The 15,850-nt window shown below is 42.7% G+C and overlaps 1 protein-coding gene across 1 annotated transcript in view; it reads left to right on the top strand.

Moving 5' to 3' along the window:
• The first annotated feature begins 432 nt into the window (after positions 1-432).
• The window catches only part of LOC134751509 (uncharacterized), a 28,315-nt gene continuing 12,897 nt past the window's right edge, over positions 433-15,850 (top strand). Inside the window, exons 1-13 of the mRNA XM_063686934.1 lie at positions 433-507; positions 965-1,128; positions 1,168-1,314; positions 1,538-1,617; positions 1,746-1,824; positions 2,402-2,747; positions 2,801-3,014; positions 5,310-5,427; positions 7,760-7,869; positions 8,888-9,041; positions 10,227-10,273; positions 14,259-14,372; positions 15,551-15,663. Coding sequence (XP_063543004.1) covers positions 433-507; positions 965-1,128; positions 1,168-1,314; positions 1,538-1,617; positions 1,746-1,824; positions 2,402-2,747; positions 2,801-3,014; positions 5,310-5,427; positions 7,760-7,869; positions 8,888-9,041; positions 10,227-10,273; positions 14,259-14,372; positions 15,551-15,663 — 1,761 coding nt within the window. The remainder of the gene's footprint in view (positions 508-964; positions 1,129-1,167; positions 1,315-1,537; positions 1,618-1,745; positions 1,825-2,401; positions 2,748-2,800; positions 3,015-5,309; positions 5,428-7,759; positions 7,870-8,887; positions 9,042-10,226; positions 10,274-14,258; positions 14,373-15,550; positions 15,664-15,850) is intronic.

Here is a 15,850-nt window from a genome sequence, read left to right on the forward strand (position 1 = left end):
TTCTCCGCGGTTTCTAAAGCGGTCGCGAGTGTCACCGCCCTCGTGTAGGAAAGTTTCTGCTCCGCGAAGAGCCTTTGCCGAATGACGTCACTTGTGATTCCACACACTAGCTGGTCGCGCAAGTTGTCCTCCAATGCCTCAGCAAACTAACTCTACTACTCCTGACTAACTCTCAGTGGACTTTGGTCCCCAGGCATAACACCCGCCTGGAGAGAGTACTCTCTATTGGCCCTCTGTAAATCTACCACAACTTACTTGCTTACGCTATTGTTTTAATGTTGACAAAAAGTCCCATATAACTCCTTAGGTATCTAAATAATTGTAACTCATCCATTTTACCATACATTCTAAATTCTACCTGACTTTATATTGTATTTTTTTTTAAAGTCATCCAATGACGTAGATATTGTCGACCAAGCCACGCAGATGAACATGCGGGTTATTAAGAAGTACAAACCCAACATTCTGTCGAATAAGGAGAGACAGATTGTGCCAGTTACACAGATGGTAAGTTGTATTATTATTTTATAAACGGGATGTCTAGTGAGTAGGAGTTGGTTTCGCAAAGGGCATTTTAAGAGTGTATTAGTGAAGTTAATCAATGACATAGACGTGGTCGACCAAGCCACGCATATAAAATACCTGCCTGCCTGACGTACTATGATAAGAAGAGACAAATTGTGCCAGTTACACAAATAGTAAATGTTTTTCAATATTGTTTGAATTATTGTTTGCTCATAGCTAAAAAGAGACTTATGTCTAACCTCTAGAAGTTGTTATTGGAGAGATTTGTGTACAAAATTTATTATATACCTAGGTATTAGCTACTTGCTTTTCGGCGAAGAAAATCAATGCAAGGAAACTTGCCCAAACCATGTTGCAACACTTCATGAAGACAGCATAAACACAAATATCAATTTTAAAATAATGAGCTTTTCAAATTCATATGTTCATTGTTCTCTAGGGCTCAACACAAATCCTCGTAAGGCGTCATAGGCGGCTGAGCGGCATCTACCCTATCGCCAAGGAGCTAGTGCCCGTGGGGGGAGTGGGGGTCCGCAACAGCGAGGGCAAGATGTCCGCGCTCACCGCCTTCATACACAAGCCGCAGGACGATAGCTACACCAGGTAACAGTGTAACTGGGGAGAGTTGGGCTCTCCACACAGATCCTCGAAACGTCAGAGGCTGCTGAGCATCTACCCCATCGGCAAGGAGCTGGTGCGCGTGGAGGGAGTAGGGGTCCGCAACAGCAAGGGCAAGATGTCCGCGCTCGCCGCCTTCATACACAAGCCGCAGGATGGTAGCTGTGCCAGGTAACTACAGCGTAACTGAGGAGAGTGGGCGTTGGTGGGGGCGAGGGCAATATGTCCGCGCTCACCGCCTTCATACACAAGCCGCAGGACGATAGCTATACCAGGTAACTACAGCGTAACTGCGGAGAGTGGGCGAGGGCAAGATGTCCACGTCAACCACCTTCATACACAAGCCGCCGGACGATAGCTATACCAGGTACTTAACTACAGCGTAACTGCGGAGAGTGGGCGTTGGTGGGGGCGAGGGCAAGATGTCCGCGCTCACCACCTTCATACACAAGCCGCAGGATGATAGCTGTGCAGGTAACTACAGCGTAACTGAGGAGAGTGGGCGTTGGTGGGGGCGAGGGCAAGATGTCCGCGCTCACCACCTTCATACACAAGCCGCAGGATGATAGCTGTGCAGGTAACTACAGCGTAACTGAGGAGAGTGGGCGTTGGTGGGGGCGAGGGCAAGATGTCCGCGCTCACCACCTTCATACACAAGCCGCAGGACAATAGCTATACCAGGTACTTAACTACAGCGTAACTGCAGAGAGTGGGCGTCCGTGGCACCGGGGGCAAGATGGTCTTCATACACAAGCTATCTTCTTGGAACACCACTACCAAGTAACCTCACGTCAGATAGATTTTAGTCTACATAAGTCATGATTATAACCAGAAATTAGAAGAATGTCCATAACGTTCTACAAAAGGAGATACGAGAAGAGAAAACGGAGATTAAATTTGGTTTGTCAATTATATTCTAAAAAGGGGCGGGGTTACCGTACGTATTAGCGGTTTTGAATTCAGCCCGGATACACATAATAGCCGGAATAGCTTAAAATGGAATTAGATGCTCAACGAATAATTGAATAAGTTTTCCAATAACTATAACAGCTGATATGGGTCCATACATAGCAATTAGGTTCATGTCTCCTGTAGACATGCCCAAAACCTAAATTTGCCTTGTCCGTATAAAGCCCACGCCTAATTTATTAACTATCGTCCACAAGAGTGACAAATCTTAAATTTTTATGTTAAAGGAAAAATGGAAAAGTAATAACGATAAGTGGTGGATAATGATTGTTTTATTGTATTGTTTTAGCACCCGAAGTAACAACAGCTTGAAGCACAACATCGAGCTGACGCTACAGGATATAATCAACGGGAACGTGGAACAAGCTACCAGCCTTGACTACCCTAACGACAGCTTGAGGCGCAACATCGAGGTGACGCTGCAGGATGTCATCAACGGGAACGTGGAACAAGCTACCAGCCTTGACTACCCTAACGACAGCTTGAGGCGCAACATCGAGGTGACGCTGCAGGATATCAACGGGAACGTGGAACAAGCTACCAGCCTCAACTATCCTAACACCAGCGGTATCTTATCTTATCTTAAACGTAGTAACAACAGCTTGAAGCGCAACATCGAGCGGACGCTGCAGGATGTCATCAACGGGAACGTGGAACAAGCTACCAGCCTCACCTATCCTAACACCAGCGGTATCTTATCTTATCTTATCTTAAACGTAGTAACAACAGCTTGAAGCGCAACATCGAGCTGACGCTGCAGGATGTCATCAACGGGAACGTGGAACAAGCTACCAGCCTTGACTACCCTAACGACAGCTTGAGGCGCAACATCGAGGTGACGCTGCAGGATATCAACGGGAACGTGGAACAAGCTACCAGCCTCAACTATCCTAACACCAGCGGTATCTTATCTTATCTTAAACGTAGTAACAACAGCTTGAAGCGCAACATCGAGCTGACGCTGCAGGATGTCATCAACGGGAACGCGGAACAAGCTACCAGCCTCACCTATCCTAACACCAGCGGTATCTTATCTTATCTTATCTTATCTTAAACGTAGTAACAAACGCTTGAAGCGCAACATCGAGCGGACGCTGCAGGATGTCATCAACGGGAACGTGGAACAAGCTACCAGCCTCACCTATCCTAACACCAGCGGTATCTTATCTTATCTTATCTTAAACGTACTAACAACAGCTTGAAGCGCAACATCGAGCTGACGCTACAGGATATAATCAACGGGAATGTGGAACAAGCTACCAGCCTTGACTACCCTAACGACAGCTTGAGGCGCAACATCGAGGTGACGCTGCAGGATGTCATCAACGGGAACGTGGAACAAGCTACCAGCCTCAACTATCCTAACACCAGCGGTATCTTATCTTATCTTAAACGTAGTAACAACAGCTTGAAGCGCAACATCGAGCTGACGCTACAGGATATCAACGGGAACGTGGAACAAGCTACCAGCCTCAACAATCCTAAGGCCAGGATTATACTAGTTTTTTTTTTTTTTTAAATTTATTATTATATAAAGAAAACATACATTAATTTCGTTACAAAAGTTTCGCCAAACTGTGTAACAGTTTGTTGGCGGTGCGCTCTTATCATTGTTTTATCTTACCTAATACGTACTTATTGATTACTGTGATTAAAATCACAACATTAAAAGTTAGTTTTATGAGAATGAGATATGAATATCGTTATCTCATTCTAGCAAATAGGTTTGTCCCTACTTACGTAAGTAAAACTTACAATTGTAATCCTGGCCTAACACCAGTGGTAACTATCTTACCTTCCATTTTGAGGTGCTTTTTCGAAGCCATATGGGGACTGAAGGAACGTACGCGTTGGTTGAACTGCCACTTTGTGGCCTGAATTAGATAAACTTGACATATATACTTTGCACCAATACACAGGGAGCTCCAGTGCTGCCCACTCGCTCCCTTGCCAGCCAGGGCAAAATATTACGGTTCTACTGTCTGGTTACTAAAGTCCGTGAAGAAACTCAAGTGGCGTCGGCGTAAAAGTTCTCTACTGTACGATTCACGGGCCTGACACTCTTTGAAAGAGAAAGATAGTCTTATTGCGATTCCTAAGAGGAAAGAGAAAATAGTGCCATGCTTTGTCCTTATCACCGATCGGGTGGCATCATAAGTAGGAGGCGATGGCGAAATACCGAAATTTATAAGAGTGAAAGAGAAAAAATCCTGTGCTGCCCAAATTTTATATGAATATTCTTTCTCTTACCCCCGGTCGCTCGGTGGCGCGTCTATAACTACTTGTATATACTATGTCTATGATAGATTCTAATCAATCCGCTAAAATTGGGTTCATAATAATGACTGTCAAAGTAATTTCTATAAGGCTGAAACACAGCTTGTATTCCATAATATCCCCTTATTCATAAAACTTTTCAAGCCTCTATTAGTTTGTTTTAGCCCTTTCTTACAAATACATAAGTCCAAATGACAGATTAAGGGCCAGTTGCACCAACCACAATTAACAGACTGATTAACGTCAAGCAGCAGAGAACTATGAAACTTTCCATACAATAAAATTTAGCAAACGGTAAAACGGTGACAAACGGTTTGGTGCAACCGACCCTAAGACAAGCGATCATTTGCTATTGAGGCTGGTAGCGCGTTTTTGAATAATGCCATTAGTTGTCAGCCCTTAGTACTGCATAAGGACCTTTTTATCAGAATTTCAGATAAAAAGGACCTTTGCACGTGAAGCATAAGGACCCCGCTTCTGAGATGGAAAGCCACAAATTATTCTGTCACGAGTGAGGCACGCACAGCTGTTTGATGTAAATCGTACACACCACTATAGTAGCCGCAAACGAAACTGAGGACCGAGGTCATATCAGTATCTCCCTCACTCTACCTACGACCGCGAAAGTGCAAATGAGAAGGTTTACGATTGTGGCACAGAATAAGTAAAAGTATTATCATACAGAACGGCCACGCACCGCCCCGCCCCGACTCGAATTACCTCGCCCCGCGACAGAGATCTGGCGGACTTCTGGCGTACTCTCAGTACTATTTTTAAGCAACTTACACTATGACGCATGACGCGTGTGCAGACGTGCCGTTCACACATAGAAACGCAAGTGATATTTGATGTATAGCGTGTCCGCCCTGTGATTGTGGTTAGTATAGTTACTACTAATTATTTGCTACTTTTATTTGTAGGAGTGGAAGCTGTGCCAGAATTCACAGAAGTGACCCCAGAGTCTACAACCTCCGTATACTATCACAAGAAGATCCGCGCAGAGCAAGTTAGAGAGCGCCGGAACACTCTAAATACTAGGTCAGTCATCCTATCTACTTATTAGGGTTCCGTACCCAAAGGGTAAAAACGGGACCCTATTACTAAGACTACGCTGTCCGTCCGTCTGTCACCTGGCTGTATCTCATGAACCGTGATAGCTAGACGGTTGAAATTTTCACAGGATGTATTTCGGTTGCCGCTATAACAACAAATGCTAAAAACAGAATTAAATAAATGTTTAAGGCGGTTCCCTGAGCCAGAAGGCGAAAAATCTCCTTATATGATCCTGTTTTTCTACGAGGAGTTGATATTCGTAGACGTGGAAAAAATATATGTAGTTCTTGACTATATTATCTTTAATATCATAGCTTCCGATATACGAATTATGACACTTCGCTCGATACAATTAATTCCCAAAGTAACATCTAACTCGGACTTTTAATCCAACTTTACTTGGTTATTTATTATGTGATACCATAAACAAAAAAAGAAGAAAAAACAATCTTAACTTAAATAGTAATTTCATAGCTTTCGAATTTCGATATTGTAGGGTAACGTTTTTAAAATAAATAAAAATCGACAAAATTCGATCAAAATTGACACTTGGCGCGCATGATCTTTCCCGTTCTTTCTTGCGAAATGTGGCAGAGACAGAGGCAAACCGATGGAACGGCCTTAAGTCCCATACAACAAAAGTGTTTTTTTTGCGCAATGATACGGAACCCTTAGTGCGTGAGTCCGACTCGCACTTGGCTTATTTGTAGACTATGATTGCCAGTGAGATCGAAACCAACTTCATAAGAAGCGCGGCGCGCGGGGCCCCGGCGCAGTGTTATAAGGATCCTAACAGCAGTGTTCTTAGGGATATTCATACAATAATTATGCAACTGTTGTTTTTGTTATTCTGACTTCTAGGCAAAGACCTACAAACCCATATTTGAAGCATTTTCTATAAAAAGGGACCTTATTGTCGATGGCGCTTACGCTGCACAGCGTTGCGCGGCATTGTATTTATATCGGAGCATCGTTTATAATGGCGTAAGCGCCATCGACAATAAGGTCCCTTTTTATAGAAAATACCACATTTACTTTTATTTTATTTTTAATTTTAGATGTTTGAATGTCTTAGAAAAAATATTGTGTGCAACGGTACATAATTAGGTCTTAAAATTGTCGGGCCTGTCTTTACAATACTCGACTTCATCTCGTTTTGTAACTTTGGCCCTTGAAATTTATTATGCAGATGCAGAAAATACTATTGTTATTATTATTATTTCATTTTAGACAGGCAGCTGATGCTGGTACGTCTAAATCATAGTTCACTTAGCACAGTTAGCATAGTTTGTCTAGTCTATTTTTAAATTGATTAACACTTGCAGAGTTCACAACTTCTGAGGGTAATTTGTTCCAAGCCTTTACTACTCGGTTTGCAATAAAGTGTTTGTTGATATTTGTTTTGTGCTTTGTTGTTATTAGTTTAAGGTTGTGTCCTCTTGTGCGCGTGTTCCTACTACTACTACCGCGTACTATGCGTACTATCCTGGTTCTCCATTCTTCATACCGTAAACCCCCACTATCGTAATACCCCGTTTGAAAGTGTGTAATTTTAGCAGCAGCGTATGGAAGACATAGATGCTAAGCGTCATATCCGCAACTTCCGCAAGACACGACCTAAGCCCTCCTACACATACACCTGCAACTCGACTGCACAACTACATTGCGCCTCGTGTGACCGCATCTTCAAGACAAAATTTGCTCTTGCGAGCCACATTAGGGGCATTTCATAATCCGGATAAGAATTGTTGATCGGGTCGCCATTGTCGGATGCGGGAAGGAAATGAGTGAAAACCCGTTTACACTACGGCTGCGGGCAGGCAGTGAGTAGGGCTGGGGGCAGGAATATAGTGTAAACTCCTGCTGATGCTACTTCCGCGAGAGTTTGCAGTCAATAGTGCAGTAACGTCAAGAGAAATCGTGCCATGAGTTCCACAAGTCATATTGGAAATTAACCGTGACGCACTACCCCATATTACATACTAAATTATTTTTTGTATTAAAAAGAAACGTCTGCATACGATGCCGTAACCATAAAGCTTAGAAATAAATTAAAAGTGAAGGTAGTCGCGGTCGGCGAATATTTCCACCATATACACCATATAGAAGCGCCTCTATACTCTTACGGTAGGTAGATGTCGCTAGGCAGGCGCATATGGTGGAAATATTCGCTGTCCTCGAGTGAATTCTCGGTAGCTCAGTTGGCAGAGAGATAGGCTAGTGATCCATAGTCGCGAGTTGTAGCCTCACCAGAGGCAGTGAACTTTTCCACTTAATTTATTGTTTTGATGCTACTATAATCCCTCATCTTTCACAGATGTGAGCTGCCTCGCATCAACGAGGCATTCGGCCAGTTCCGAGGCAACGACGTCCGGCATGACGTCACGCAGCCGCTGCACGTGCAGGTCAGCGAGGAGTCTGAACGGAGTGAGTGCTTCTTGTTGAGTCTATTTTAGTAGGTTCGCGAGGCATTCGGCCAGTTCCGAGGCAACCACATCCGGCATGACATCACTCAGCCGCTGTACATGCAGGTCAGCGAGGAGTCTGAACGGAGTGAGTGCTTCTTGTTGAGTCTATTTAGTTGCTTCGCGAGGCATTCGGCCAGTTCTGAGACAACCACATCCGGCATGACGTCACTCAGCCGCTGTACGTGCAGGTTAGAGAGTAGTCTGAACGGAGTGAGTGCTTCTTGTTGAGTCTATTTTAGTAGGTTCGCGAGGCATTCGGCCAGTTCCGAGGCAACCACATCCGGCATGACATCACTCAGCCGCTGTACATGCAGGTCAGCGAGGAGTCTGAACGGAGTGAGTGTTTCTTGTTGAGTCTATTTAGTTGCTTCGCGAGGCATTCGGCCAGTCTGAGACAACCACATCCGGCATGACGTCACTCAGCCGCTGTACGTGCAGGTTTGAGAGTAGTCTGAACGGAGTGAGTGCTTCTTGTTGAGTCTATTTTAGTAGGTTCGCGAGGCATTCGGCCAGTTCCGAGGCAACCACATCCGGCATGACATCACTCAGCCGCTGTTCATGCAGGTCAGCGAGGAGTATCTGAACGGAGTGAGTGTTTCTTGTTGAGTCTATTTAGTTGCTTCGCGAGGCATTCGGCCAGTTCTGAGACAACCACATCCGGCATGACGTCACTCAGCCGCTGTACGTGCAGGTTTGAGAGTAGTCTGAACGGAGTGAGTGCTTCTTGTTGAGTCTATTTTAGTAGGTTCGCGAGGCATTCGGCCAGTTCCGAGGTAACCACATCCGGCATGACATCACTCAGCCGCTGTACATGCAGGTCAGCAAGGAGTCTGAACGGAGTGAGTGCTTCTTGTTGCTAAATGTGGATTGGTTCATCCAACCTGATCAATTATGTTGTTTAACACTTTTCAGACCACCATGTTTTCCGAAAAAAAAATTTATTAACTAAATAAAAAACTATTTTAATATTTTCACAGTATTGAACTACCCCCAATTCGCCAAACGCAACACAAGTCTTCTGGAAACATTGTACAACTTCAAGAGCCAATTCTTAACCAACCAGCCACTTCTACAACTAGCGACCACCACAAACACCAAATGCGTGTACTCCACACCCACAGTGGCCACCGCGTAAGTATATCTAACATGGTCATCATTATAACTACTAGAGTTTTGAATGATTCACGGTTAGTTTCACTAGACTTATATTGACCGGGATATAGACCGTGATTACCTTTTGTTTCTTTGGTAATCACGGTCTATATCCCGGTCAATATAAGTCTAGATTATAACTACTATTAAATACCATGTATATTTGTTTTTGTGAGTTCCCGATATTTAGGCACAGTTGCACATGCCTTCTCGGAGTAACTGACATGCTATCACTTTGCTTAACCAGGGAGGAGTAAATTAATAGAGTCCACACGGAAACCCGCACGCACTGCCACAACGCCTCGCGCGAGGCATATCTGCGTAAACTGTGCTGCTTTGCGCGGCATTTACCTCACGAGGCTTCTTGTTATCTTTATATACCTGAACTATGTTGAATGAAACTACGTTACGTTACTGAACTGAATTACGCTCCTATTAATTTTCTTCTCCCTCTATCTAGTTTAGTTTCATCCTATTTGTTGTTATTTAATATTTTGTGTTAAGCTTGCAAGGGCTCCTTTCTTGCTTACTAATTATAATTTCACTTAATGGTCACCACATGCTGAACTTCTAACATTTTGAACGCCTTCAACACTGAAGGGGCCCACTGACTATCAGTCCGCTGGACGATGTCGGCCTGTCAGTTGTTCGGAACTGTTAAATTTTTGTTCTAACTAACAGTCTGATATCGTCCGGCGGACTAATAGTCAGTGGGCCCCTTTACTAAGCAGATGTTTCTAGAGGCAGACCAAGCTAACTCTGCAGCGATTTTGGATAGCAACAGACTGCAAGTGTTATTTTAAACGTCATCATCATCCAGTACTGCCCACTTAGCAAATACGACGGAAACCCTGCAGACTTGTTTACCCTCGACAGTGACGTAATCCAATGGATACAGAATCTTAGAATATCTTTATAAACGACTGAACAATTATGCCATACGAATAAATAAAATTTAAAACGTCACACTTCTATGAAATTATGACAAAATCGCTGCAGAGTTAGCTTAGTCTGACTACTTAATTTGATACGAATTCAAATAAAAGTCTTGAAACTGGCATGACACCTTTTGCTTGTATGGCGTTCAAAATGTACCGCAACTTATTCGCCCTCTCTGTGTGCTATGGGTTGTGTTCGCTTGTCTTCTTGCATGTCGGCTTGCAGGGCACCTCAGAGGCCTGGGACGACATACACGGAACCATATATGGCATGTAAGTAACGCTTATCTTGCACTTTTTTGTAATACACTCGTATTTTTACTATCTGCAGTAATAATCCGATGCTGAGGTTTCTCAAGGGGTTACAGTATGGGATTATTCAAAAATGGCTTGTACATGTACAAGCTTTAAGAGCGTTTTCACATTGTCCGATCCGATATCGGATGACGGATGACCCGTGGATAAAAACAGCCGCTAGCTAGAGAGTGCCGTATATCGTAGTCATTTTATTTTTGTATTGTTGCTTTATGAACAATAATTATTAAAAACTGTAATAGATGTCATATATTAAAGAAAAAGTGACGAAGCCCTCCAGTGGTGAAGGCTAACGCCATGAACCCCTAGGCCACCCAGCCACGGCGGTGCCCGTCCTAATTTCTCGACTATATGCCATCTTAGTAAGACTAGGCGTCTTTGACCAGCTCTAAGGTTAAGCAGTGCGCGCTTGCACCTCCTAAACGAACTCCTTACGGATTTACGTTGTAGCTAGAGAGACTGGTGCTGCCATCTATGAACAAGTTTGCCTAGTCTTACTAAGATGGCATATAGTCGAGAAATTCGGACGGGCACCGCCGTGGCGGGGTGGCCTAGGGGTTCATGGCGTTAGCCGCGATAGCTAAAAACGCCGGTTCGATTCCGGCCTTCACCACTGGAGGGCTTCGTCACTTTTTCTTTAATATATGACATCTATTACAGTTTTTAATTTATATATAGTAGTGTGACTACTTTAAAATAAACACAAATCAAAATATTTAATAAAATAATTTCATTTGTTCTCAAACTAGTTCAATAATTATTAATTAAATGTATAAATAAGTATGAAAAGGCACTTTTCAATTTATACTTCTTCCTGTTCGTATCCGATATCGGATCGGATAATGAGAAAACGCTCTTAATGTTTCGATAACGCGTATCTTCACACGATTGGAATTACATAGGCTTTGGTATAGTGTTTAGATTTCAAACAGTCCCCTTACGCCTTATCCTTTGTCAATTGTTTAGTGAAACCGCAAGTGCTACTTACTAGCATAAAAAAATGGTAGGGCCGTTTTAACCGGTTATTCAATTACCACTCTATGGAGATTGCAATAAGGTTTAAAATGAACTAATGGGAAAACATATTCCATAGCTGTGTGGTCTTTGCGGTTACTGTGTGCCGGCAAGTCGAACGCTACAGAACCAGTCTATAATGTGTCATCGATATGCGTAACAAAGGCGCGGTATCGGAGAGCGCATTTACACTGGTTTTTTTAGCGTTGGACTAGCCCTCGCTCGGGTGCCATTTAAAATTATGCACGAACCAGGTAAGGGACAGGGACGGATTGCGATTAAAACATTATTAAAATTATTACTAAATTATTACAATATTAAAATAAACCAATATTCATTAAATTTAGGAGCTTCCGCAATTTAAATATTACCTGAAACGATTTGTTCAATATAATTACGTAGGTTTAAACAACTAATATGACAACAAATATTAAAAATCATACGCTACAATAATAGATGCCAATTTATTATTTAGTTGCCAAACTATCATTTCAAGGTCCCAATTATTATTTTTCTGTGTTGAATTTGATGCCAGTTTTTTTAATAATATGATGCTTATATTTGGAGCTAATAAATTTTTGGCCTTTAAAATATTAATGCACGGCCAAATTATATTATTATATATTATGCCGAATGAAAGTTCCTGTTTAATATTTTAGTTGCCCAGTTAATAATAATCCTTAAATAAATACATACTTGTCATGAATCCATCAAAATGTTTTAATCGCAATCCGTCCCTGTCCCTTACCTGGATCGTGCATAATTTTAAATGGCACATGAGCGCGGGCTAGTCCAACGCTAAAAAAACCAGTGTAAGTGCGCTCTCCGGTAACGCGCCTTTGTTACGCATATCGATGACACATTTTAGACTGGTTCTGTAGCGTTCGACTTGCCGGCACTCAGTAACCGCAAAGACCACACAGCAATGGGAATATGTTTTCTCATTAGTTCATTTTAAACCTTATTGCAATCTCCATACTGTGGTAATTCAATAACCGGTTAAAACGGCCCTAACATTTTTTTATACTAGTAAGTAGCACGTGCGGTTTCATTTAACAATAGACAAAGGATAAGCCGTAAGGGCACTGTTGAAATCTAAACACTATAACCACTTTAGCCCTAAGAATATTAAATCCTAGAAAGTTAGAAACCGAGTTTCATAAAACCTGATAAAATGCGAAGCCAATATATCACTCTCCATCTCCTTCACCGTCATAATAATCGAGTGAAAGAGCGATACTTATTTACAAAGATACCATTTTATACCGATTCTATTTTTCATTGTATCAGTCACCTTCAGCTATATAAAATACGACTGCAATATGCGCTTTTACTAACCCTTTTTCCGCCGGCCGCAGACGCGCACGGTTACAGTTTAATATCTTCAAGAATTCCGGTAAGGTTTACGATTGCGTATAATAAGCGTGGCGTTCAAAGGATTAAGTTAAGTGTTAAACCGCGTTTTACGTCGGAAAGTTACCTAATTTAACTTCATGGTATAAGTCATTCGATTTGTAGCTGGCCCCGAACGGCTAATCCTTTGTCTATTGTTAAGTAAAAGTGTGCTCTCCGATAACGCGCCTTTGTTATATACGCCTCTCGGTGACACATTTTAGACTGGTTCTGTAGCGTTCGACTCGCCGGCACGGCACTTAATAACCGTAGAGGGACCACAACTAGCCTTGCAAAATATTTTTCCATTAGTTCATTTTGAATCTTATTCCAATTACCATAGAGTCGTAATTCAATAACCGGTTAAAGCTACTCAACCTTTTTTTTATACAGGTAGTAAGTAGCACGTGCCGTTGTACTAGGCTACTAGGCTACTAATAGGCAAAGGATAAGCCGTTCGGAGCCAGTTACAAATCGAACGACTATAATGGACTGCTTGAGTTTTTATTTCTTACTGCTCTCTTTTTACTGTCACTATACTCTTAGGGCGGTTCAGACTAGCGTATTTTTACGCGCGTATACGGTCGTTTCGGTAAACGGCGGTATACGTGCGCTTCAATTTTATTCTCGAATGATTATTTTATTTCACTATCTTAAGATAAAGTCAACTAATGTATCACTGCTTTGGCCTAAACTACATTCATGTTAAAGTCTTCTTTCGTTTAAATTTATAATATATAATTATATTTATGCCTGTTGTAAATGTTGTACTACCGAATAATAATAAATAAATACCATGTTTGATATTTGTGGTATATTCTATAAAAAAGGGACCTTATTGTCGATGGCGTTTACGCCATTATAAACGATGCTCCGATATAAATACAATGCCGCGCGACGCTGTGCGGCGTAAGCGCCATTGACAATAAGGTCCCTTTTCATAGAAAATGCCCCATTTTATTCTGTGACAGTGGAGTCTTAGTAATAGGGTCCCGTTTTTACCCTTTGGGTACGGAACCCTAAAAAATGCTCCCCAGGTCACCTTCATGCGTTATAGTTCCCAGAAGGCTGGCAGCGTTACCTTTTTGGATGGCCAGGCCTGGCCGAGGTAGCTGCCAGCCCTCCGGTCACCTGTGTCAATAAGGCGCTGGGAAATTTCCTTGAAAAGGGTTTTTGCGCTGGGCCCCTACGCTCCCAGTTTCTACGCCAAACGGCGCAAATATGTAGCCCTCGCCGAGGACAGCATATTTGCGCCGCTTTTTCTGTTCTGCGGTTGTAGCCGCAGCTCCCGCCTTGACGGAGGTCGCCTGTAGGTGGGACGGCGCGAGCGTGGCAACGCAGGAGGCGTCCCACACAAGCGTCCTTCCGAGCCTCCACGGAATGAGTGTCATTCCGTCGGGCCGCTTGCCGTCGTCGCGTGCGATACCGTTCGGCTCAAGGATGGCCGGCACGCTAACGGAAGCAAGCGCCCTCCGGATGACATCATTCAGGGAGGCGTGGCGAAGGATGCGGCCCGCGTTCATTTATTCTAATATAGTTAATATTTATGTAGCGCACGGACGGGACCAATACTACGGCAACATGGATAACTCGCGATTGAACGACTGTCTGAAATCCGCCGACCAAGATTACGACTTCCGGTGCTATGAAGGTTAGTACTTATAATTTGTTCTTTTAGGTATTATTGAACGTCCGTCCGGGCGTCCCAGATACCGCTGGTGTGACGAAGCCCTAATAGACCCGCGTGAAGTGGCGTGTCAGAGGCCAAGATCTTCTTTGGGTCACTGAGCCAGTGAAGTAAATAAGTAAGGTATTATATAAAACTATGTAAATAAATAGATCCACGAGGCTCTTATCCAAGATAAAACATATAATTTTTATCACAGATTCAGAAAACAGGTGCTCAAAATATACGTAAGGAAAATATAACAGAATTTAAACCCCCGATTCCCACTTCGCAAATCATTGTCTGAACCGTCCGCTCACTATCACTTTAAGGCCTGTGCACACCGGATGCGTGTGCTCAGATTTGCACCTGCGCGTTGTAATGTACAGTACCTTATGAGAGACGGCAGACCGCTTGCGTGACGGCTCCAACATTTTAGCGCACGCGCACGTGCACATCTACCTACGCACACGCAGCCAGTCTCTGGCATTTAAGGCATTTAATTTAGACGGTGGCGGTGCGAGAACTCGCATTCGAATTTCATTGTATTGCGGTATTACTTCATCACCTTGTCACCCACTCTCACACATAATTTGTAAGTTATCTAGATTTAATTATTCCAATGTCCCATCTGTTTCATACTCTTTTGTTGAGCCCCAAGATACAGGCTCAGCCTAGTTTGGGGTTACCGGACACCTTTTTGTGCATGCTACTATTCTTAATTGTTCTCAATAAATTTATTCTTATTTATTTATTTATTTGATCGGTCGGCTGAGTTCGATGTACTTACCTCAATAGTCCGCAATGTAACTAAACTCGCATGCGAGTTCGTGCGCCATCTAAATGAGCTCTTAGCGTACGAGTAGGTATGTTTATGTTACGGGGTCCCTTTGTTTGACATAATTATTGAAAGTCATAATGTAATGATTGTCATATTATCATTAGTCATAATAATACTGAAACCGAAGTCAGAATTTTCCTCAGTTTATCCTATAGATAGGTTAGGTTAGATTTGTTTTATGGCAATCCTGAAAAGTTACGCGTTTCTGAGAAAAACCAAATTATGACCAACGATAATGTGGACAAACAGTATGACTTAAAACTATATGGGAAACAAATAGAGTCCCATATGTTGCATTTTCAACGACAATCATGTTTTGCAGACCCGAACAGATCGAGTTCGTCTATTGGAACAGCGCAATCTCAGGATCTAGGCGCCAACGTCACCATTTCTGACATGGTCGAAGATGCCTTAGAACTCATCAGCCAAGATGGAGTAAGTACCTATATAGTTACTACCTCAAGAAATGCTACGAAAATACAAATGTATTTTACTTTCCTCATATTAAAAATGAAAAGAATAATATGTTTAACTCGATTAAAAGCATATATTTCTGACAAGTACTATTGGTAAACAATTCGTCAGAAATGGTTGTCTTTAATCCCTTGGTTAACTATCTACT

This window comes from Cydia strobilella, chromosome 2 (assembly GCF_947568885.1).
Source record: "Cydia strobilella chromosome 2, ilCydStro3.1, whole genome shotgun sequence".
Lineage (NCBI taxonomy): Eukaryota > Metazoa > Arthropoda > Insecta > Lepidoptera > Tortricidae > Cydia > Cydia strobilella.